The sequence below is a fragment of the Stegodyphus dumicola genome, chromosome X1, assembly GCF_044657685.1.
Source record: "Stegodyphus dumicola isolate Sdum_Otavi_A_Nest chromosome X1, ASM4465768v1".
Classification (NCBI taxonomy): Eukaryota; Metazoa; Arthropoda; class Arachnida; order Araneae; family Eresidae; genus Stegodyphus; species Stegodyphus dumicola.
The window spans coordinates 82,280,359-82,307,152 of NC_140780.1; the positions used below are offsets into that span (position 1 = coordinate 82,280,359).

Here is a 26,794-nt window from a genome sequence, read left to right on the forward strand (position 1 = left end):
TTAAATTGTTAACTTGTACTGCTGAATGACATTCATGATTTCTTTCACTAGGAGATCCACAGGTGTCAGAATAGTATTTTTCCCTGTATTTAAAACAGTCAGGAAGTTGAGATAAAATGTTTAGATTTTTATTGTTGATGCATAAAGTCAGCTTAAATACCGTGAGCAGCTAAGTTGGTTCAGGTGTATGTGAATATGCATATTAGTTTTAGCATCCTTGGGATAAAGAATTTATGCAAAAATATCTTATAAACAAGAATTTTATGTTTAAAGATTTTTTTTTTTCCTTGAGATCAGATGCAGTTTATTTTTTGTTTTGTAGTTTTGGTATAATATAGACAAAATATTTATTTCTTTCAAACTTTTAGAAATACTTGCTGATCTCCTCGGTGAATTGCCTGTTATTGAAACACCTTCAGAAAGTTCAACTATTGTGAATCTTCCGGCTGCAGGTTGTTTCCTTTCTGTCCTGTTATAATACTTGTTATTAACTCTGAATTAATTTCACTGTCCTTCCCAAAAGGGATGAAAAATATTTACTGGAAAAAGCAATCACTTTATTTTATTTGTTATTATTGCTATTATTTATTTATTTATTTATTTATTTATTTATTTATATATTTTTGGCCGGACTTCATTTTTTGAAGAATTTGATTTTGCAAATGGATTGATAAACAAATTAAATTGGAGATTTTATATTTTTTAAATATTGGTAAATACTGAAGTTAAATTGTTATTAGTTTATTCTTATTGATTGAAAATATTTTGATATGACTTGAGCATTTCTATTGAAACATTGAATAAGGAAATGTTCTAAAGGAAAAGCTTAATAATTTTATGCAAAGAAAATATTAACAATTTTAAGGGGAAAAACACTAACGATTTTAAAGAAAGAGTACACAAATGTATTTTAATTTAAGATCCTGTATTAATCTTTATTAATATTTCTAATTGTTTTGTGCAAATAAATAGAAAATTGCATCATAATAATTTAATGCATTTAAAATGTGTATTGCACATAGTAATCTTTTGTGGCATGAAAGTCGCATATGCTAGAAATTTTCAAAACTTAACCCATTTTTTGAATGGGACATCAGATAAAAGTACTTTAAATATATATTAAACTGTGTGTAGTTCCACTTTAGATTTAAGTATGGTTATAGAGTGAATAACTAATGCTATTTTTGTGGACAAAGTATGTGTATTTGTTAATTTTACTGTATTAAATTAAAAAAGTGAGAAACACTTTATGGGAGTACATAGAAATGCCACAGAATTTGCTTAGTGTGCTTGAACCACACTCAAATGCAAGCATTACTAATGTAAATTATCTCTTAGAACACATTAGAGATATTTTTGCTATGCATTAGAATGAGTATAGTATATCACATTAAAATTAAACCTCTGTATCATTCATCACCAAAGATTAAAAACTATTTTGAAATGCTTTACTGCGAAGATACCCAGTTTATCTTCCAAATCAGAAGCAAACTTAATGCTTTCATCACAGAGTGAGAGTTTTGCCTCCTGGTATTTGTAAATATTTTCTGGTAATAATATTTAAGAGTTAAAAATAAAGTGAGGTTTCTGAAACTTTCAGTCTGACATAACTTTCATACAAAAAAAAAAAAAAAAAAAAAAAAAAAAAAAAGTACAGATCACAAACACAAGCTTTTTTATACCCAGAATGCAGTGTTCTTTAGTTTCGTAAGAGTAAGATACTATTTTGATGACCTTGGGAGGTTCCTTAGAATAAAATTTAAGTTCTCTTAAGCACCTAGAAATTGCTTAAGAAAACGTTACTCACCTAGATAAAATTTTCATGTGAAGGTTTTAGAAATGTAAGGCATCTTTCAAAAGTGAACAAGTATGCTGATTCTTCCATTTTTTTCAATTTTTTTAATAAAAGATTTAAGGACAGTTGATAAATTCTTGCTTGTTAGCATCTGTTTATTATGGAACAAAACATCACAATCATACATTTTTTGCACAATGTTATGTGTTTTTGAAGTACACACAGTGCATAACTCTAGAAAGGAGAATGGCTTATCTGCCATGGGTGGCATTTTTCATGTAAGTTGTAGTTTTGTTTTCGAGTGATTTTTATCACAGTGATGGTAACCTTATGGCCAGAAGTCTGTCATTCTTATTCAGTTGGCTGTCGTATTTTGTAATCAATGTTACCTGTTTTTTGCAGAGGAAGTTATACCAAAAAATAAATAAAATATTCACATTTCATTACATTTTTTAAATATGTCATTTCTGTGTTCATTTGAAACTTTGCTCATATGTTTTTTGTTTTTTCCAATTTCTGCAAATTTATTTACAATTATGAGATATTTTTTACGAAACTATTGAATATGTAAAAAGCCTGATTTTGCACATATTGAATATTGTCACAGTTTTTCCTGAACAGGTTTTCTTTTAAATTGCGAGAAAAAAACTCATCGGCTTTCATACACATCCCTATTGTACATCAGTGGAATATTTAGGTTTTTCCACATTGTATTCTCATAAGTTTTCTCTTTCACTTGCATTAAATAAATAAGTTAAGATAAATTATTGTGTCTTTAATGTGCACACTACCAGTATTTTATATTGACCATTTTCGTAGCAAATGTCACTTAACAGCTGTAAATAAATATATATATAAGTGCAGTAAATTAGAACAAAGTGCATAAAAAATTGCTTTTTTTTTGCAAATTTTTGCTTTATTAAATCTATCATTTCTCCTTTATCCTTCTTAATTCTTTTCAAAATGTGTTCCATGTATTAATTTTACTTCAAAATAAAATAACATTAAAAGAAATTTTCGATATCGGTAAAAAGCACTACTACCATGAATTATATTCGAAGTACAGAACTTCTAATCGGAAGCATTTTATGTTAACAACCAGGTTATAAGTACTTGCTGAAAGTGAAGGATCTTAAATCATATAGATATTACTTTGAACTTGGGCTTAATTTTTCTCTCTCTTTTTTTTTTTTTTTTTCCCTAAATGGTTCATGCTTAATTCTTTGAAGCATGTTGCTTTTGAAAATGTCTTCTAACATTATGCAGAATTTGAATTAAATTATTAGCCCCAAGGTCATGTTTTGCTTGAAGATTTGCTGTTGTGTTTTATGAGGTCCCTGAATTTAATTGAAAAATTGTTTTATTTTCTGAAGCATATTTGCTGCATAAATCTGCTGACAAAACTTATGCAAGTAAACTTATGGTTCTCAAGGTCTTCAAAGTAGTACTTGCTGTAACTATTCAGTTTATTCAGTTTTCACATAATGCTAAAGAATTTCACTAGTTCTCAGAAATCTGCTCTTTTTAGAACCAACTGCTCTGTAAGTGCTATGTTAGTTAAAAGTTAATGATGTTTAATAATATTAAGAAGGGTATTGCAATGGTACAGATGGTGGAAGGAATGTAAAGTGGGAAGATATCTAAAACATTTTCCTAATGTCCATGAAGTTATATTTAAAAAACTTGGAATTAACATATCTCAGTGTATTCTCAAGGTGACATTGTCAAAATTTAACTGTGCATAAACATTCTAACAAAGTTCAGTAAAGCAGTAAGTGGTACAAGAGATGTTTTTCACTACTGCTAAGATATTAACATTTTTAGAAAAAAAAAAAAATAATTCCTGAAATTTAGTCATGTCAGAAAGTTCAATTCAAATACATGTTTGTTGATTACTTCTTAATTGAAATGTATATTACTCCATATAAGAGAGAATTGCATTTTAATTTTGCTGTTATGTAACTACAATGTCCTCTAGGCCTAAATTAAGACATAACATAAAAGATGCTAAATGAATCCCAGTGATTGTTGTTTGTGCTCTATTTGCTTATTTTACGTTCAACTGTTTGTAACTGCAGGCAAATGCTTTTTTCTGTATGTTGTTTTGTTATCCATCCATTCAGAGAATCCGCCTTTCAGGCACTTGTAGCTCAGAAATACCGTAGTAATAATTTTCCCTTCTTTAACAAGATTTTTATTTCATGTTTAGATAGCCAAAATTCCAATAGGCTTTGGTTTTGAAACAGGGTTTTTAGTTTCCTCTAAAATCTATGGCATTGAGTTGTAGCTGGATATTTTGTTTTACTTTGAACATGTTGAATACCCATTCAAATCATTCAGGCATGTTGAATACCCATTCAAATCATTCAGGCAGATTCTCTTAAGTAGTAGAAAGATAAATTTCAAGGAGTCTTTCAAAGCTTCGAGATGCACCCAAATCTTTTTCTGCATTTGTTTCTCGAATCTTGATGTTATTTTTTTCCAAAGATTTCTGTGAGAAGGATGTCATCATTATCATCCTCTTCTGTGTGCTCCAACGAGTACAAAGTAGCCTCTTAAAGAATGTACTGTACAATTTTGCCTTACCAATGAAGGATTCATTTTGCTGTAAATTCTGTGATTATGTCATTTTACACACCCAGATTTTATCATATTAAACTGTTACAATACAGTGTTATGGCCCATTAAAATGCCATTAATTGTGCTTGCAATTTCATCTAATATATCAAAACTTTTCTTCAAGACAAATACTTTATAGTGTGTTTGTTGAAGGAGGAACTAAGTGTGGCTTACCATGTTCTTCAGACATTTGTTTACAGAGTTCTTTTTTAAGATTTCATGATTTTTATATAGCTTATGTTATTTGTTGTTGCATTTATTAATGAACATTTATTAGCTACATCATGAAGCCTCACAAAGAAATAAAATGCACAGAAAATTCATGAGAAATCGCAATACTATAGCTATGCATATTTACTGTGAAGGCATTCACAGTCAATTAACCATTTGTTTTTATGTGGGATTAAATTTCAAGAAACTTCAGTGGAAGAACAAGTGGATTCTAAAAGTTTTCGAAGAACCGAGAATGAGCGAGAAACTTCTCGAATGTGCAGTTCCTAAGAAAGGTCAAACATCATCTGCAGAAGAGATTCAAAATTCATATTGATAAATTTCCACATTCAAGATGCATTTTTTATCTTATTTTAATTCTACTTTTTATGTTGTTATTTAATTTCGTTTAGTTTTTACTTACCTTCTTGGAGCAACTAAGCACCCGAAAAATGCATGTGGAGGCCTTTGCAGAATGCAAATTAGGAACTAATTCTTTAGAAAGTCTCTTTTTGCTTTAAAAATCTTTGCTATTGCTAATTAACCGTCCAGTGGCTGCCTCATATGTAAATCTTCAGTTTAAGTGATCTGTGTCCACCGCTTTCATAAAGTATGGCATGCTACAGTAAGTTTCTCATAACTGTACAATGCTAAACTTTTAGAAATGTTTTGCTTTGATTAACTCAAAATTTCACATAAAAGTAGGTTATCTGTTTTATATTCATGAATAAAATTTTCTAGTGAGTAAAATATATTGAAATGTAAAATTTGCAAAGCAACAACCTTGTGTTTAGCATAGACTGACAACTTTGTGTTTAGCATGGACTGACAACCTTGTGTTTAGCATAGACTGACAACCTTGTGTTTAGCCTAGACTTAATAAAGTTATTAACTAAATCTGCACCAAACACAAGGTTCTTGCTTTACTAGTTTGTGTCCTTATCTGTTTTGATATTGAAATGTATTTGTAAACATTTATATTTGTATGGTGTATTTTATACATACCCTCAAAAAATGCAAATTTAGCCTAAATAAAGTATGTGACCATTGCTGATCATCATGTAGGCTCTGTGTCAGCATTCCATGCTTTTAGCTAATTAATCAAGTGCATCTGAGGGCAATAGTTACATTTCCTAAGAGATCTGTTGTAATACAGGCAGTGTTCTTAGATATTTAAGAGCATTTCGAATAATTTTGATAGTCATCTGATGTACTACCTATTTCATTTGAGTTATGTCTTCCCTCAGTGAGGTTTCCGTCCATCAGTTCAACTCAGTATACTTTTATACAAAAGTTTTCTTTTTGTAGACATTCATTATTATTCGTAACAATGAAAGCTAGGCAGCAGCTACTACAGTATACAGTCTTACAGTGAAATCACGACTTTTTTAAGACACCATTGAGCTGTCATGTTATTACTCCATGTAAATATGTATAATGCAAATGCCAGTCTCAAAGAATATCTATCCCACATCATTATGCTGTTGATGATTTTACTGAGATTTCCTTTTTTTTGCTCTGCCATCACCTCCGTACTCCGATTCCAGTGCAAATCTTGATTCATATTGGATTTTTGACCATTCAACTGCTTTCCAATTTACTAGCAGCTTCACTTCAACCATGCTCTCCTTGACACTGAAGGAAAAAAAAAATTTTAGTACCCAGGGATATTGTCCTTTAATATGTAGTTTTGATGCACAGCAGGTCACAGATATTGACTTTCCTGGTCAATATTTGTTTCTGATTAATATGTAATTATTAATAATTATTAATGTAATTATTAATTACTATCTATAGTAACTATTGTTAGTTAGAGTTTGTGGTCCCTCATTGATTGTATTTAGCTGTTAAACCACATGGCTTATCAACAAAGGGCATGGTACTGCTCAAAAGGGTTGGAGCAGGTATTCAAAAAACTCACTTATTTGAAATTGTTTCCAAAGACAGGATATTACAGAATTGTCAACATGAAAGAAAAACAGCAACATCTTTAATAGTGTGTCCTGCTTTAAACTATTTGACAACATACCAGTTCTGAAAATCATGAATGCCTTGAGATTTAAATTTCTCATATCTAATCCAAAAATTGCTAGAAATGTCTAAACATTTTTTAAGCTTTTAGTTAAATTATCTTTTCATAGACTTCAGGAAAGGGATGTCTTCAGTTAATGTCTAATTTGCATATTTATGAAAAATAAATCCTAATTGATGACATAGAAATTTGCACTTGTGACAGAAGCCAGCTTGAGTGTCACCTAATGAATCAAACCTTGTGTCACAGAATTTTCCTCAAATTGTTAGAAGTTTTTAGAAAGCATTGCATTTTTCGTTTTCAAAGTAACTAACAGTATATTATAGATGGGAACATGTAACTTTTATCAAAATTTTTTTTTCAGCCTGTGATAGATGTTTCTTTTTTTTTATAATTAAAAGTTTTGAACGTGTATTAATATTTCAGTGCAGTAAACCTGAAGGAACAAATTGTTGTCTTTTAAAAATTTTTCTAAGTCAGGAAATTGAAAACCCCACAATACCCTCACTGGGATTCGAATTCATGGCCTCCAGAATATTCATGAAGTATGCATTACCCCATGAAGACCAGAAAAGAGGGAAAAAGCATCTTATAAAGTATTTGTTATAAACCTTATAGTTATTTGATCAAACTTCATTTTTAGCTTTGTAGTTATAGTCTGAGCATATTTCAGAATGAAATATTACTTTATACCAGAAACTTACAGCAGCTATTTTAATGATAAAAATGTTCTACAGTCTTAAGAACACTACTGTTTCTTTTCTAAATATAAATTTTTTAACACCATTCAAGACTCAAAAGGCTGATGCAGATGTATATAAACTAATGCAGTTCATATATTCTCACCTTTCTGAGAGATAGTCTTTATGAGATTTTGATATTATATGGACTATGTCCTTCTCACTGAAATGAATCACAGTCATCAAAGTATATGGTTACACATCATGGGAGACATTTTATGAGTGGTACAGAAGGCTCTGTGATGTTTGGCAAAATGCAGCTTTACAGTAGCATTAATGTGAAAGAAATGCTGTGTTGCATTTCCAGAAATGTGTGTTCTAGGAGCAAAAATACTGTGCATGTTTATAGCATTATGTTCATCTTAATATACTAATTAATAGGCATTATTTGAATAATCTGAAATTAAACTGAAAATTAGAGATTAAAGAAAAAAAGGATTAGGCTTTTTTCCTTTAAAAAAAAAAGAAAAAGAAAAAAAGAATTAGGCCTTTCAAACATGATTTAACCCTCTGACTGCTCAATTTTTAGACCAAAATCGCTTCAAAAATTGTATAATTTTTTTTTTCATATTTTAAATCCATATATTGGACAATTGAAAAATGCAGTTTTCCTTTCTAGAAAATATTTTTTTTTATATAGATTTTTATCATGAGAAACTAAGTTGCCAGAAAAACCAGTTTCAGATGTTTTCACCAAAAAAAAATTTTTTTTTAAATAGTTTTCAGTCGAATTACAGTTAATTTCTATTTATTGCATAATATAAGATAGTAAAACGTATAAAATTTAAGAAAATATAAAGCACTGAGGAAAAATTACCTTAGAAATGCTGTTTAGCACGATAGAATTCAAAACAGGGTTCAAGGCAAAGTCCAACTTCACAGTCTTTGCACCAGATTCAATAAATCTAATTATTAATCTAATTAATAGTTCAATAATTTAATTAAATAATCAAGGTAATCACTGAATGTTTTCTAGTAGCCATTTCTGAAAGAAAAAAGCGGCAAAACGTGGAGTTTGAGCGGTAATATCACGTGCCTTCAAACGCCGCAATTTAGTGCACAACTAATGATATCTGTTAGCCAGAACGTAAATTAAACATCTAATACTGTATATAAGTTATTTCAGTGTTTAAACGTGGAAAAAACAGGATGCGCTCTGCAATAAAGGAAGAAAAACTTATGCCCGCGGAAATCGCGGGATGAGCAGCCAGAGGGTTAAAAGATATAGGAATAATTAAATTCAACACTTATAAATATGGAAAGTTTCCAGGAAATAGTTTCTCTCAGTTGAAGACTTTTGTGTGAATGGATAGCTACTTTTCATTGAAAAATATGTGAAGAATACTTAAGAAACTAGTAATCACTAACGATGGAAAGATTCATAAATTTTTGTTTCATTAAAGTTTCATTCAGTAATATTCATTAAAGTTTTGTAAGTTTGACTGATCTATGCTAACTGACAATGCTAAAGAATGTTCTTCAAAAATATATTCTAAATTTGTGCATGAATAATTTTACAACAGTTGGAATTAATATTAAAGGGAGAATTATTTAAGAGCTATTTCTGTTAAGAAGTTTATCCTCTTTCATCATGGGTAAATTCTTGCATCTTCATTATGAAGAAGGTTTTGAGACTAAAGAAAATTGCAGTTAATCTATTGTCTAATTTTACTCATAAAAATGTTGTTTATCCTAAGTTCCGTTTCCAAGTTATTTTCAGTCTAAATAAAATCTGTGATTCATTTTTAAGAGAGATACTTAAGGCCTTAAAGGGGAGCCATTTAAAATATAATCCTTTCCCCTTCCTTTTTTAGTAATTTAGATATTTTATACTTCAGTTACTTGAATATGTCTCTGTTCGTCTCTTTATATAAATCTGAACTAGTTTTGAATGCAATTATTTTTTATGTAAATATTGAGTGATAGATGCGTGACTTTATTCTGAATTCTGGAGAATTATATTTGCATTGATATTTAAATTTAGTTTTGGAAGATGTGTCATATTCACAGATAGCTGAGGCAAATCCATACCTTTTGCTATATTTCCTAGAATTATGCATGCTTTGCCAGTCTGCCATCTTCAATCACTAGCTGTTGGTAGCATTATCATTGCAAGATAGCAAGTTCAGATAATCTACCTTTCTTCTGATTGCAATGATATGTTACCAGCAACAATTTGGAGCAAATATAACTCAGTCTTTCAAGCTACCTTTGTAAGAGTGCATTTTTGTAAGCCATCAGGCTGTTATAAAATTGCTGGGAAAATAGTGGTGGCTTTTTTTCCTTTTCCAGTTAACTAATAGAAAACTTAAAATGTTGATAATATTAGTACATTATTCATGTTGTAGTCATTTATAGTGAAAAAATATGGATAATCATGTGATTATTCTGTAAATTATGGTCATTGTTACAAAATAAACTTATATTAAATGCCAAATATCATTTATTTAATGTATTTCCCAATCTGTTTTTTTCTCATCATCCCCGTTGAGTTTGTTCAGTGCCCTTGCAATAATGATATATTAGGTGTCTTCTGCATAAGATTTGTAGGCACTGACTAAAAATGCAAACGTTTTCAGATAGAGCATTGCATAACTTTAATAATTTGCTGCATCATCAGTTTATTCTTAATGTTACCAAATTGTATATATATATATATGTTAGAAATATTAATACAGTACAAAGTCCAAAATCTGGACTGGTCGGAACTTTGGCAATTCCGTATTTGGGATTTTTCCGGATAATAGATCATCAATTTAAATCTGGTAATATGGCATGCAGAAATTATACAATTAAACATATGTAATCGTAATTTATGAAATAAAGAACAATTATGATCTAAAGGGTATCAAAATATACAAAAAAAAAAGGCTTAATATTTATTTGTTTACTTTATTAAACATTTCTTTCAGTGTAAGTTGTTTAAGATGCTTCCACAAAAAATTCAAAAGTTCCTTTTTCTTTTTTCTTGTGTCATATACAGTGGACTTTCCAATGCCGTACGCCTTGCATAATTTTGAGACTTGTGTGCCTTTATCCATTTTTTGCAGCAATTCCATGTTTTGTTTAATGGACATCGAATCATGGTTTCACTTTGTAGATCCTTTGGCAACTCCAGAATTGGAAATTGTTTTCGACATAAACGAAAGTTCAAGTTTAGTTTTTAAAAAATTGCTGTAGTAATAACAGTCTGCAAAACATAATAAGTTGGATCAAATTAGATCACGGAGCGGCGCAGTGTGCTACATTAATTGAAATGCCTTAGAATCAGTAAAGATAATTTTACTAGCTTAATAGCATCCATTATACATTATTGGCTGTGTATCACAAGATTGGCAACAGTCTCGTATTGCGTACTGAATTAAGCCTGAATTGTATTATTTTAGTTATTTACTATAACTACATTTATTTCATGTACATGCTTCAAACTAATCTGAGTTCTGAATAAATAAACTCCCATATTTACTTAAGGCTTTATCAAGCGACGGCGCTCGATACTGCCTGGTGGTCTACGGGTCCTAAATTCTGCTACAAAGCACTTTCCTAAGTTTTAAATTTTCACTATGCCTAAAGTTTGGATCCCAGTGCTTTCCCTAAATCATAAAAACTTCTCATCCCTTAATTTTGCCGCTCGGTGCTTGGCCAATTCACCAAAAATTTAAAAATTCCAAAAATTTAATCTTCCCTAAATTCTGCCTTTCAGTGCCGACATATTCTGCCACCGCTTTCTGGGTTTATTTAAATTTTCCCTATGCCTAAAGTTTGGATCCCAGTGCTTTCCCTAAATCATAAAAACTTCTCATCCCTTAATTTTGCCGCTCGGTGCATCCTTAAATTCCAAAAATTTAATCTTCCCTAAATTCTGCCTTTCAGTGCCGACATATTCTGCCACCGCTTCTGGGTTTATGGTGAATTACATATCAGTTATTCTTAAATAAAAAGCACTAAATGTAACATTTTTGCCTATGAGTTTATTTAACAAAATCTAGTTTTAGCGTATGAAAAGAAATTTTTGGTGAATTTTCTCTCGTCAACATTTCTTAAAGCATTTAAAAATCTATAATCATCGCCAAGTGTAATATTAGCATAAAAGGTTGCCGTACTCTTGTTATTCAATTACTAATATAAAAAAAGGTTTAAACATCACAGCATGAGTTATTACTGAAGCTGTCATGTATTGATAAACATGTGGTGATGAAAGCAAAATATAATAAATAATGACTCGCCAGATCAGCATCAGGGATATAAAATAGGTGAATTATTTGGTTTGAGATGTATACCAAGTAGATACTCAGCTACGGAACCAAATTATTAATCACAATTTTATACTTACATGACTGTTTTTCCATAATGAAGTATTTTATTTAATGCCTAAGTGAAATTAAGAATCAGAATTTTTAAGGAAAAATCTCCACATGTTTTATATTGGAAGGAAAAATAAAATGTGCATGCATAAAGCATTAATTAAAAAAAAGTGTTTGTGGCTTTGAGGTGCGGATTTTAGATCATTCCGGATTTCGGACTTTGTACTGTAATGATATTTTTTATGCTGTCAACTATTATGGACATAAAATTTCGTACGAAAGGATGTGTGGCCTTAATAACACAAAAATTTCTGCCAGCTTTTAATGTATCCGATTTGGGGTTAGAATATATTGAAAGAAAATAATCAAGATACAAAGTGAAAGGGTCATTTTTATAATTATAATTGTGATTTTTTTATTAAATCAAAAGACCATTTTTAATACAGCTTCTCAACCACTGTACAATTCTGACACAAATGCAATTCTAAGCAAAATGACTATTATTGCAAAAGTATGTAACTGAGGATAGCTGTCTTTTGATAAATCATAAAATCATAAAATAACCAAATCTGCCCCTTAAAATTTTTGAACAAGATTTATATCATATTGTAAACTACTTAGCCTATTTTTAGTTTTTCTAGTGTGTTATTCACCTTCATTTTTGAAGACAATGAATATAGTATAAAATTAAATCCCAAATCTTTAAAATTCTTGAAATCTTTCTTAAAATTCTTTCCTTTAATATGCTATTTTTCTTGTATATTTTTTAGATTTTCGTTTAAAATATAATAGGGCAGGATTTAAGATGTAAAGAACTGCATGATTTTTTTTCCTACTTGTTTGGGTTTCTCATTATTACAATTTAATACCAAAAGCTTCAATACAAGCATATGTGCTAGGGATAGTTTATTCTTCCCATGTACCTCTTTTCTGATAACGTTTAATTTAACAAGAAATACTAAATATGTTCTTTTTCCATGTATCATTATGTAGTTTATTGACGGTTTTATTTCTGCCCCTATGATGAAAATTTTGAATTTGGTTATTAAATCCAAAAACATTTTAATACACTTCTTTGACTTATTAACTTCATTACGATAAAACATTTCTCCATAGCAACTTTCAATTTCTTCAAGCACTGCAACAATTTTTTAATTATTCAGAGCTCATCTGTAGTTAATGTTTACTGTAGTAACTGTTTCTATAGCATAGTCCATTTTCAGATTTTTAATGCAGTGTATAATGTAAAGAATAATGTACTCTATAGTGGGAAATTTATTCTGAAATATCTCTTCTTTAACTGTACATCTTAATGTCATTGCTATTGAATTTTTTGCAACCCTAGCAGCTGCACCATGACTTGCTAATCAAATCATTTTATTCTATTTTATAGTTATCTATTGCAGTTTTTATTTCGGAAAACATTTTCTGTGCTCCAGTTTTTCCTTTCATATGAATTCCTGTTACTTAAAATCATCAGTAATATCTTTCTTGGAAACAGCAATTTGTAATATATTTAAGATGAAAGCTCTCACCAGCTGCTATTCAGAATGCTTCAAAGGCTGTACTTTTTCTTTGTAACTGACATCATAAATCAGTAATGTCATGAATATGTTCTGCTATCATGTTGGGTGATAAAATATTTTTTTAAATTAAATTAAATTATTGTTTTTTAATTAAATTTGATTTTAAATTAAATTATTTAAAGTAATTGTTTGTGCAGATAAAGAAATTCAGTAGACTTACTGAGGAATTTCCCATCAGGTAAAGGTTTTCATATTTTTTTCAATGATGTGCACAAGAGCAAAACTTTGGTGAACTGTTGCTGCACTGGATTTATTTGATTCAGTAAAGAAATTTAGTTGTCACTTTGAACCAGATTTTAGAAATTCTAACTTTTTCTTCTCTCAGTTTGCCTTCCAATACTACAGTTTTCTTTGCACTTCTTTTCGTAATGACGATGTAAATTGCATTCTTTTTAACTGATATTTCCATTGTACAAAGTTCAGTTTGTTAAAGATGTAGCTTGCAATTTAATTAATTGATTAATATTTAATCTCTTCCTCACTGTTATAATTTTATTTGTAACTTTAATTCAATGAGATGGATTTTTGTACAAGGCATTAAGCAACATGAAATCTACATTTAAGAATTATCCACAAATATAAATGATAAGTACTGATATAATGTAGATCTAACAAGTACAGGTAAGCAAGTTTTATCAGCTATATATTGGTTTGTCTAGCAATATGAACTGTTCAACTGTACATCCAGTTAACCAGCTTATGACTGACACAGGGAAAGTAAATATCAAATGTATGAGCTCATTGGAAAAAACAAAAGCATATTACTAAAGTATCTCATCCAGTCTCAGGTCTTGGTGTACAAGCTTACCGTGACAAAGCCCGAACCTGTTCATTATATCTTTTTCTTTCAGTAGCAGTACTGCACGTAAGCTCACTCATATCCAAATGTCTCTAAAACTAGGAGTACTATATTAACAGTAAACACATAATTAAAGTGCATTTACAGTCCATGTAAAAATTGCATCAGGGCTGGATGTAGCCTGCAGGTTGCTAGTTTGAGATCACCGGGTTAATGTACAGTATGCTTTCGTGATTTGAATGCAAAATTCTTGATTCCATGGGGAAGGAGAACAAAATAAAATTCAGTTTCTGTGTTTATTAATCTGTTATAGCTCCAGTGGTTAAATTTTTGTTGAGAGCCATTTGCAATGAGAAGTATACATGTAGGATTCACGTTTAAATAAATGAAACCTATAGCCTTCTTTTTTTTTTTTTTTTTTTTTTTTTTAAGGTACACTGTATTAAGGTTTTATTTTGTTCATAGTTTGTGCATAGAGTGATTTTTATCTCAGAATTTCATTTTAGGTGGTCCATTAACCACAGCTCAGAGCTATCCTAGTCTAACTACTACTACTACTACTGCTGCCTTACCAGGAAGTCAGTCTGCCACTGGTGGTGCAACAAGTACTTTTGGTCAGTCATTGACAGTCAGTCTTACATCTACCTCTAGTGAAAGTGAGCAAGATTTTCTAGATAGTTGTCGTGCCACTACTCTTCTAGTTGATTTGGAAGATGATGAAGAATTACCTGATCCTGAAGATGATGAAAATGAAGATGATGAAGAAAATGAAGATGACAATGGCTTTGAAGACATAACTGTAAAACTCAATTTTTCTTGCTGTTCAAGTTGCTTGCTTTATATTTGTATTTGGAAATATACTTTTCTTCAGTAATTACTGTAATTTAATTGCTTCTGTTTTCCCCCCCTTTTTTTGTTTGTTTTGTTTTGTTTTGTTCAAACCAGGATGATGAAGTTGAAACTGAAAATGGTAAACCCAGAAGTTGGGATGATGAATTTGTTCTAAAGCGGCAGTTTTCTGCTCTCATTCCTGCATTTGATCCTCGACCTGGAAGGACTAATGTAAATCAGATCTCAGACTTGGATATTCCTGCTCCAGGTAAAACTTAATTCTAAACCTGTTTCCGAATATTGTGTAAATATTTTTCAAGTGCACTTAGTAATGAGGTTTCAATGTATTCTGTTTATTGAGATAGTTTATGATTTTTGATGTCAAAATCCATGTCAATAATTCATATTTCAGGAAAGGAGCAGCTGAAAGATTTGCATTGTGTAATAGTAAAAGAGAGAGTTAAATTTGTGTGCCATTGCATAATGAGCAGATATTTAGCTCAAGGTTTGTCCAAATGGAGTACATTTGCACTTCAAAGTTATATTTTCAAAACTGAGTTTAGATTTTTCTAGAATTTAATAATGAAACAATTTTTTTTTTTTTTTTTTTTTTTTTTTTGGCACAGTCTTATGTTCAGTGATAAAACTAATAATCACAGAAGTTCTTTGATCATCAAACACCAAGCTTTCACCATGTTCTAAAATATGAATGTCCCAAAAGTGTTAATAACAATTTTAACTTATGTAAGTATTCATAATATTTTAAGCATAGGAATTTCCTGTTTTTTATGACTTTGCTCAGAGATCTTATTTCCTGGATTATAACACATTATTTTCTTTCTTCTGTAAAGATTTCTTATTTTTTAGTTCTTATTCATATTTTTTTATTACCTCATATTATCCTGTGGCTGTAAAAAATTGCAAAAAACTCTAAACTTGGCAATTTGTCAGTGTATTTCTCTTCTCAATATTTTAACGGTTAACTTTCTTAGTTTTTTTTAACGATGCAAACTTTATTTCTTTCCTTGGATATATTTTATATTTTGTGTTCATTTCTTTGAATTAATCTCTTTTATCCCTTGTTTTACAGTTTACTTCAGTTTAGTATATGTGCCATTAAAACTTAGCATTTTAATCACATTTAGTTTCTTCCGGTTCAGAATTTGGCTTGCTAATTTTTAGCCATTATATATATGTGTGTGTGTGTGTGTGTGTGTCTCAGCATTTTATTTTAAACCTCCGAGTATTACAGGTTTAGTCCTGAAATTTTGAAGTTCCTCAAAATTTCGTGAATATATGCTATTTTCTTAATGGTAATTGAAAAACGATTCTCTCACTTTGTACCTTGATTCCTTTTCTTCTAATATGTATCCAGCTCAAAATTGGATACTTCAATAACTGACTGAAATTTTCATGTGTAATGAACATGAAAGCCACCCTTCTGTATGGAATTTTCCTTCTATAATGCTGCAAGGGCTAAGCTTTCTTAATTTTATCATTATATGCATATCATTACTATTATTATTATTATAAAGGGAAACTTTTATGTCTAGTTTTTGTTTGTGTTTTATTAGAATCATTTTTTCCTTTGCCATATTTTTTACCTGTTTAATGTGAACACCATTAACCCTCTTCATATGGCCCCCTTGATTTCCATGGGATATGGATCCTGCCTTTCACTGTGTAGGCTGAGAATATTGTAATATTCATTTTTCACATTCCGTTTTGCACCTAGATGGCGCTACATGTTTATATCATTCTAAGGCTATACTATTGTTTCTTCATAGCCAAACAGGATCGACACTATTGCTTCTTTCATTGTGGAATGATAAGAAAATAATAAATATGCTTAGTTCATGATGTGTCATCTATATCAGTTTATCCAGGCATGGCAAAAGAAGAACTAAAGCCAAAAGTGATTTATGATTGTAACTTTACAATGAGGTGTGTCGACAAATGCAATCAGGAGATGTACTACCCTAGTACTCGAAAAAGTGTTCCCATATATTGAATGAAGCAATGTTGAATTTGTATATAATATACAGAAAAATAGAAAATGTGAAAAAATCTCATCTTGATTTCAAGCTAGTTGTGATCGAGGAAATCTTCGACAAATACTCTTCTGGAATTTTATTCGCCTTGTTGGGAGGCATTTTGCAAGCCACTACCACCAAATTCTATAAAAAAGGAACCTAGAAGGCAGTGCGCTGTGTGTTGCTCTCTGAAAAAGACAACAATGGGAAAAAATACGTAAAGAGACTCTCATTTGGTGTGAAAAATGCAGAATTTGTTTATGTTTAGAGCCATGTTTCAAAGTTTACCACACTAAAAAAATTGTGTAATAATAAGTGAGTATAAGTAATATTATTAGCTGTACAAATTAGTTAGAATGTACATTTATCAAAATCAAAAAGTTCCTGTGTATTTTTATATTTTTTTATTCTATGCACGCTAAAATTTTGTTAGCCGTGTTATAATGTTTATGTTTCAAAGTTTTACCACACTAAAAAAACATGTGTATAATAAATAATAAGTTACTATAAGTAATATTAGCTGTACAAATTAGCATGTATATTTATCGAAATCAAAAAGATCCTCTGTATTTTTATGTTTTTATTCCATGCACGCTAAAATCATGTGAGCCATATTGTATGTTTTTTAAAAATTAAAAAAACTATTAAAATGCCTTCATTATACTAATTTTGTTTATAAAGATGTGAATAGTAATATATAAAGAAAATATAAAAAAACTGTCCTGTTTTTCAGGACTGGAACATATCAATATCAAGCCATAGGGGGAGGTTTAACGTGAATAATGTTAATTAACATAAAGCTATTAACTAAAATTTGGTGTGTTCGTGTATAAGGAAAAGGTAACAAAATTCTGATATAGTATAAAACTACAGAAATTGAACCATGATTTGCAGTGTATCCAGAATAGATTTAAGCTGGTGAAAAGTTTGCTACATTTATGTTATTGTGAGAAAGAGCTCCAAGAGACTGCTAGTAGCAAAGGAAAGAAAAGAAAAAGAAAACCAGATGTTTATTTAATATGCTTCAGGACACCAAACAATATGGAATCAGTGTGCATGATTTCAGTCTGAAATGCTATCTATGCATTAAATCTCTACAGCTGGATATATTGTTCTCATGGGCATCCCAAATGTGATTCAGGATATTTAAACATAAATTTTATATTGTCATATTGGTGAAAACAGCAAAACATCTTTATGTTTGTGAATTGTGTAGACATTTTAATAGATTTCGAACTGGTGATCGGATATTTAACCCTGACCAATCAAGCTTTAGTAAAAAATTCTGTGAAATTATGCTTTTGATTATTTAGGATATTAACAATTTGAAAACACTGTAAAATGTGTCATTTCTGTAACACACTTTTATGCAATTATGCCCACTGTCAATAAATGTGGTAAATTATTACCTTCTGCGTTCATTGTATTTCCTGAACAGACACATTGACGCTACTGTGCTGAAAAGAATGCTTCAGCTAGATATTATGTATACAATTGCATCAAGAAAAATGAATAAACAAGAATCACAAACATGGCAAAAGTGTGCTTTAAAAAACTCCAGTGCTACTGCTTGTTGCTTGTCTTTCTCATGAAGATTTGATCGACTAGGGAGGAAAAAAACTTGGGAAAATCTTCCAATCTACACCTTTGATGTCTTCCATTCTCAATGCTATCCACAAATTTATGCATAAAATTCAACCTGTTAACAGCATATATTTTGAATTGGGAATTTCATTTAGAAATTTTCCAATATTGAAATAGTAGAGCTACTCTCTTGTGATTTGTTTTAGTGTAGCTGTCACATAAAATGAAAAACTGTTATACACAGTGTATTATCATTGTGCTCCTGGTATGCATACTCTTATGAAATGTACAAGAAGATCAATTTGAAACCCTGTTGAGTTTTTCATAAAACGTATGCATTTTATCTATACTTAACATAATTATCTTCGTGTAAAATGTGTACTATTTATGTCATGACTGTAAAATGAGATATTTTAGAGTATGTGCCTCCGCCGAAAGCCTAGAACAGGAAGTGGTGACCCTTCGGGGGCTGGTCAAGTAGGTGGGGGTTTTTGGAGTTGTTTCGTATGTGGCTAAGAGCCGGTGTAAGGTGCAGTTCTCCAGGCATTAGCGATTTCTTTCATAATCGTAAGTTGAATTTATACAATGGGCTGTGGCTAAGTTTTGGAGTTTGTAGCCCGATACTCCAGCCCAAAGAGAGTTCGTTGTGACTCACCTATCTGTGACCTATCCCTTGCCTACTATGGGGGTGTTTTAGAAGGGAGAAGATCACCTTCAGTTGGGATAAATGTTTTGCAGCAGAGGTTTTAAGAAGTTAATTGATTGATTATGTATTTCTAGAGGAGCGGATTTGATGTGTACTTTTTTCACGAAATTTTGAATTCATTACGATCGTGTACCAAACTTGAAACTACTTTGTGAAATTTTTAATGCTTTATCTAATATGGAATAACCCCTCTTTTGTGGAGATTGATTTTTTGCTTGTCTGAAATAAAATGTGTGTGTTGTTTTATATAATATACTATATCAGTTATTATATATTACTGCAAATGTTTGCATTAAATAATGCTGTTGCTTATGTTTTAATAGAATATATCGATTTTTTTTCTTATATATTCAAATTTCTGTAATTGAGAACAAAAATCTAAATAAAGACTAATGAAATTTATTTACAAACTGAAATATAAACAGTTTTTTTTTATTTTATTTTTATTTATCTGCTGTAAAGTGAATGAAAATCATTTATTTTCCAATGCTGTCAATTATATATTTATTTGCATTAACCAAAATGTTTTTCTGATATTTTAATTAAAAATTTGTTTTTATTTTCTCAATCACCATAAATGAAAGTAAATATTACCATGAATGTATTATTTGTATTACCTGCTATTTGTTAAGTAAAAGTTACAAAGCATTGATAGTTCATTGCATGCTGCATTCCTAACAATTCAACCAGCAAACCTCTTTGTAATTAAAATGTTTTCTTCATGTACAATGTAAATACAAATGAGTTTCAGTAGAAAATCCATTATATAGCTCTGATAGCCAGAAAGCTATAATGTGCTTTATCATAATTAAACGATCTAGTCTGATCTTGTTATTGCTTAGTAATTTGAAGCATCACCCAAGTTTTTCTTAATGGATGGTCCTTTAATATGTAGCTCAAAATGAAACCAGAGAGACTGTTACAGCAATATGTTTGGCTGTAGCTTATCACAGATTTGCAATTAAAAGATTGCTTCATCTAAATCAGATTTAAAGTATGTGTCGTTCTGTATGAATATTTTGTAAAACTGAGCCAGATAGCTATAATGTGCTTCATCATAATTAAATAATCTAGCCTGCTGTTGTTATTGCTTAGTAATTTGAAGTATGACTTAAATGTTCAAATTTTTTTAATGGGTATTCCTTTAATATGTAGTTTAAAATCAAACCAGAGGTATTGTTACAGCAATATATTTGACTGTAGCTTATCATGGATCTAGAATTAAAAGATTGCTGCATCTAAATCAAATTTTGAAGTATGAGTTGTTCTGTATGAATATTTTGCAAAACTGAAACACTACATTCATTTATTAGATAAACAGGTTTCTTGAATTTATAACTGATGCTATTATTGGTCATTAAGTGTCAAAACACTTTTTTGTTGAAAAGTGATTTCGTTTATGATAATTATCATTTGAAGTAAATCTTAATGTGGAGAGCATAAGTCGCATCATCTGACGTGCTCAACATTTAACTCTAGAGGGTGGTAAACATAATGATTTGCAAAAAGCCTAGCTAGCTAGCTTTTCATAAATATGAAAGGCATACTTTTGGAATAGATGACCTAGAAGTGAGAGTGTACATACAATGGAAAAAGGAAAACAGAAAGCAGTCCCTTAGTCAAATATATTATTTATTTTAATGCATAACACTTAAATGAATATCCAGAAATTGATACAAGAAAATTCGTTCTTTAAATGTAAGAAAAAGAAATAGTTCTTAGCTGTGCTTTTCAACAAAATTCCACTCATAGTTTGTATTTTGAAAGTAATTTTAATGGTAGTGGTTTTATGTTCTGTTAGCTTCTGTGGTTGCAAATAGCTTCACTGGCTTCTTGTTCACAAGTTTTTCTGTTTTATATTTAGTAATTTTCTGCCATTTTACAGATACATTTTGCAGCTCTCTTATATTTGAAATAGATCTATTGGATAATTTTTTTGTTTACATGACAAATGTTAATTTAGGTTGAGATCTGGAGACTGCAGTGGTGTTCATTGCTGAATTTTAACATTATTGTTAATTATATAAAAGCCGTTCCTGTACAAGACCTAATGTATGCTTCGGTTCATTATTTTGTGAGAATATGTAAATTTGAGGATAAGCCTAGATCTGTCACACATCTTTGAAAACTTGTCTTCAGTGTATTCAGATATCCATTGTTGTGCTTATATAGCATAATTTTCCAACACCATTGACATCTGTGCATCCCCAAACCAAGACAGAACTCCCTCCATGTTTTATAAGGAACATCATATTTCTCATATTGATTTCTTTATTCCTCCATGCTTATTCCACCAACCTTAAAATTGCACTCATCAATAACATCATTCTACTCCAAAACTCGAGGTCTTGATGAGTTTCTTAATAATGTGTTTTGGAAATTTTAAAGTTTTTGCCGGGCTAAAATGTTTTCATTAGAATTCTGAAATAAAATCCTCTTCCTGAGACGCAAACAGTTTTATGATGTACTTTAATTCCCATTGTCTCTTGAAGTTCAGTTTTGCATTTATTCTGAGGATCTGGATAACTTTTCTTATGAGGAGCCTCTTTTCTTGGTCATTAAGTTTGGCAGTCTTCTGTTTTGTAGCCTGCTTTCAAGAGTACCAGTCTTCTATAAATATCTTACTATAATTTCTCGCATGAAACCTACTCCTCTAAATGGTATAAATGAAGATGCAAGCCTTTTGTGTTTGCAGATTACTTCACTTCAGTAGGCCGTATGTGGATTTTTGTTTAAGGGCACAAGAACGTAATCTGAAAGTTTTTTTTAGATTTTTAAAATGTAAAATTAGGTTTCTGCTAATCTTTGCTTGTATTGTAAAAAACTTTATCATATAAATGTGTCTAAAAAGATAGCTGATTTTTATTTCCCCCTTTTTTAGTTATTTATTTTTTTAATTGTATGTACACTTTTGCATTTTAATGTTTGCTGTTATTTAATGAAACTAATGTTTCTTCAATATAAAAATAATGGGAGTGGTAATTGTAGGATATTATATAATCAGGAGATGACATTAGATGATTTAGCAAAATTTAACATCAAATTAAATTGTATTTTATGTAAATATTAAAATTTACTGCTAACATAATTATTACCTATCACCGTATAGCATTTGCTGTATAAATATTGCATTTTGCAGTATTTTTGCTTCTGTATCAGAATAAAGTGTTATAACTTTTTATTCCCTTCTGTGTCAGTTTCTTATTTGAGTTTTTTAACCCTCTTTTAGGGTCTGATATCTCAGGGACAGATGATATCCAGGTATCTCCAAATCAGCCAAAACTATCCTTACAGCTTAAGGGACCAAATATTCCTGGTGTAAGTGGTAGAAAATTTTATTAATTAATTAAATTCCTTTTGAAGCAGTATTTTATCCTGTCGACCAATTCCACTCAGCAGTGGCTGTTCTTTTGTATTTCATTTCATTTTCACCTAGTGGGTAGTTTCAGCTATAGTTCAAAGTGTTATTTCGGTCACTGTTGACAGATCGTAATGTAGGCAGACGGTATACCTGACTGGGCTCTACTGGAAGTGATAAAACCAGATCAGCTCATTTCATTTATAACAACTTTAGAAGTGTTACTTTTTGTAATAAATCATAAAATGCTATGTGTTTTAATTAAATGCTGTTGCCAATGTCTGATGTTTAAGGTCTGTAATATGTCTTGAATGTTTTAAAAGTACATTACTGTGTATCATAAAATTTGTTATGTAAAAAGTCATTTTGAGTATGCTCATGACATAGTTAACACAATTTTTTCATTGCTGTAAATTTATTTGCATTTTGCAGAGGTTTTTCAATATGGTGTTAGAATTCTACTTAGTAATGAGTTTTTTTTAGACACATGTCAATAACATCAACACTATTTACAGCATCCTCAGTTTTCTAAAACCACCTATTGGCAGAAACTCTCAATTACTTCATAAAGAAAACTGCATATTTATGAGCAGTTAGCCAACCAATATATTCAGATTCTTCACGTGTATGGAACACGGTGTGCAATAGGAACCTGCATAAATAGTAATTCTTATAAACTCAAATTCTCATCCTTAAAAATACTCTATTACAAATGCTCCCTATTTCATGCATATTTATGAGCATTATTATTTCCTGCATATTATAACTGCATATTTATGAGCAGTTAGCCAACCAATATATTCAGATTCTTCACGTGTATGGAACACAGTGTGCAATAGGAACCTGCATAAATAGTAATTCTTATAAACTCAAATTCTCATCCTTAAAAATACTCTATTACAAATGCTCCCTATTTCATGCATAACAAGAACCTCCTTGAGGATCTTGATATTGATAATCAAGAACTAACTTCAACAAAATGACAACTTCTACTATAAAGCAGTTGACTGTGAAAGAATATCCTATGAAACACAGCTATGAAATTCTTGAGGAAAATTTCAACCTGAACCATATGACACTCACCTAACCATTAAAGTAACCTATCATCTTTGGTGACTTTACTTATTTTGTTATATTTGCTTATGGGCAACATCACAGTTAGCTGAGTGGTCAATATGCTGAATTTTAAAGTGGGAAATCACGAGCTCGGATCTCGCTTGTAAACTTTTCAATTCAGTCTGTTTAGCCTGAATTTATCATCGTCATTTGGTTTTTAGCCCAAAGGGGCATTAGACCAAAAGGGTTATTAGTCTCAAAACGGCATTTTGCGTCATTTCACTTTCCGCCGTGGTTCACTTTTCAAACTGTAACCACCAAATATTATTGTGTATTATATTTAAAGATACTAAATAATAAAGAATCTGCATGAATGTTTCTCGCATTGTGAAAAAACAACGGTATCTAGAGCCATCAAACTTTGAATAACATAGTCCCCCCAACCGAACATGGGCACTTGGAAACCCAAATTTTTAATTTCAAATTTGTCTTTTTATCTATTTTCAATTTTATAAAACCTTAATGAATTTTCTATTAACAAACTGAACGATTTCAAAGCGAGCAATACAAACACTGTACAGAAAAAACACATTTTTATCCCCAGCATGCGAGACTTTGTATCGGAAATTCTTAAGATATGCTGTTTTTTAAATATTTTGTTATATTGCTGTTGATTTGAATTTTATGTGGTTTAAGTGCAAAGAACATGATATGTAATAAATATACACACGAAAACAGGTAACACAAAATGTTAAAATATGCCCTTTTGGGCATAACATGAAATCTGAAAGCTATTTTTTTTTTCTTTCTTTCTTCTTTGTTTCAAACATATTTCTAGTATTTAATCAAGAATCATTTCATTGTTACTTTATCTCTAGAATCATTTTCAGTGTCTAATATAGACACATGTGCTGTTTATAGTAAACCAAGTTCACTGTGTACTTATTTATGTGCAACTTTTCTGTAAAATATTATTTTTATTTTACTTCACTGAAGATATTTCTTTACAATTCCTTATATATTTCAAGAAAATTACCTAAGAATTATAGCAACTTCTTTTTAAAGCTTAATATAATTGCTGGAAGTGCAGTGAGAGAGATCTTAATAGAATTATTGCCAATGCAAGCTCTTAGTCACGTCTGATATTCTCAGGATATAAATATTTTAACAGGTAGTGTTTTACTTTAGTTACAAGCATATTACTAAAAAAATATTAATTTTTCAGATGCAGAAATCGGAGCATTTCAGTTTATGTGTATAAGCGATCACTTAGAATCAAAGTTTTATACAACCTATTTGCATTTTTTACCTAAAAGACATATTTTAATTTTCACATAAAAATCACTCTGATGTAAACTATTTGATGATGTCTGATGTAACCTCTCATTGTAAACTAGTTCTGTAAACTGAACAGTTATTTAAAATTTAAAAAAAAATTAATTGTTTTCCATGGTTGAGTAATGCTCATTCTCTCTTAATAAATACTGAATTTTTAAATTACAAATCTAATATTTCTTTTAAGGTCATGCAGTTGTGTATAATGTAATAAGACAGGTGCTTATTTTTTTTCTTAAAATATGCTTGAAAAGTGATTATAGGTGCTTATTTTTTTAACTAAAATGTGGTGTGCAGTGCAAAATTTGCTTTGTGCTATAATTCCAAAACTTTTGAAAAATCTTTGTTTCTGTGACTTTCCTGCAACTAGAAGTGTATTTTGTTCTTATTCAGTATTCACATAATCTTTTTTATTGCCTCGGCTATAAGGATTGCTTTTTAAAGGTTAGGATTCTTTCGGGCTTGAGATAAAGAAGAGCTCAGTTTCATCTGTATTACGAATGTCATTTAATTGTCATCCATCCATTTCTTGGGATAAATTAGTTATCAACATCTTCACCTGGGATGTCTTTAGATTATCCACATACAACGTAAGAATTTTAAGGTGTGGTTTAAATTCATGCAGCCGTCCATTTGAAAACAAGTGTTTTTTAATTTTATAATGCTATTTCTTTCGCTTTTCCTTTCATTGAACTGGATGCATAGCATTGCGTTAAAACTTAAGCATAACATCCTTAACCTTGAGAAAATGCTCTTTGAACTTATTATTCTTTTTTAACGCTGAGTTACTATGAACTGCTTTTTCATTTCCTTTTTTCAATGTTGGTTTAAGAAAGCCTGGTTTCTTTTTAATTATTCCACTTTCATTGATCTAATTCTGTTGAAATTTCAGTTTCAGAGTGCCTTTATTTTGTCTAGAGTTTAGATTGCCTAGTTTTACAGAGAAGCACAAAGGGCAAATAGCAGTTGAATTAGAATGTGTTCATATGACTGAAGCATCATCTACTGGTAATTGTCTTTCTATGTGTTAACTGGATGCCAACCTCAGTAGAAGTGTGAGGTATTGCCTTTTGTCCACCCCCACATATCTCCACTTACAACTACGAAAAGCTTAATAAGAAAGTCGTTTAATGTATAAATGAAATATTTTACTGCTAACATGAAAAAGCATGAGTCTTTAAGCAGATATTAAGCAATGCTTGATTTGTAAAACATAAAAACAGTGCTTCACTTTGTAAAGTATTAGTGGACGTACCGAAACTAGAAATCTTATATTTGACCATATTGACTATGAAAACATTTTTCATGAGATTGGTGTTACTTCGGAAAGTTACCAACTTTGTTACCAAAGTTACCAAAATTTTGAAACCCCTAAAGATTGGTTTCATTAGTTAAAATGTGACAATGCAAGTAGAGGCATAAAAATATCCAATTATTTATATTATATAAGCTCTGAAACCAAACATAAAGAGAGGTGTGTTCCCAAATTTGTGATTTACAACTATACGAGCATATTTTTAAGCATTTTAAGAAATCTTGGGATAAGTTTACTGTGGCAGTTATTCTTTTTAAGCATCATTGGAAGTGGGGGGACTGTTTCTAAGTACCTTAAGTTGTATTTGGCATTAATGATGCAGTGTTTGTGGTGTATTATCCCATGTGAAGGAATTTAATTGTTAGTGCTTAGTTACAGAGGAATAAGTAAGTTTTAAAAAGCAATTACAAAATAACCTGACAAGATACTCATCTGAAGACTTAATTTCCCTCAACATAATCGTCATAATTGTTTTTAACTTGTCTCATCGC

At 30.4% G+C, this 26,794-nt stretch overlaps 1 protein-coding gene across 5 annotated transcripts in view; it reads left to right on the forward strand.

Annotated features, from left to right (window-relative positions):
- Ufd4 (ubiquitin fusion-degradation 4-like) overlaps positions 1–26,794 on the forward strand; it is a 405,607-nt gene that overhangs the window by 288,285 nt on the left and 90,528 nt on the right. For 3 of the 5 annotated variants that reach the window (XM_085808305.1, XM_085808306.1, XM_085808307.1), the window contains exons 28-31: positions 369–452; positions 14,592–14,884; positions 15,031–15,184; positions 22,469–22,557. In XM_085808305.1, the coding sequence (XP_085664431.1) occupies positions 369–452; positions 14,592–14,884; positions 15,031–15,184; positions 22,469–22,557 (620 nt within the window). The remainder of the gene's footprint in view (positions 1–368; positions 453–14,591; positions 14,885–15,030; positions 15,185–22,468; positions 22,558–26,794) is intronic. The other 2 variants (XM_085808308.1, XM_085808309.1) reach the window with 1 other exon arrangement.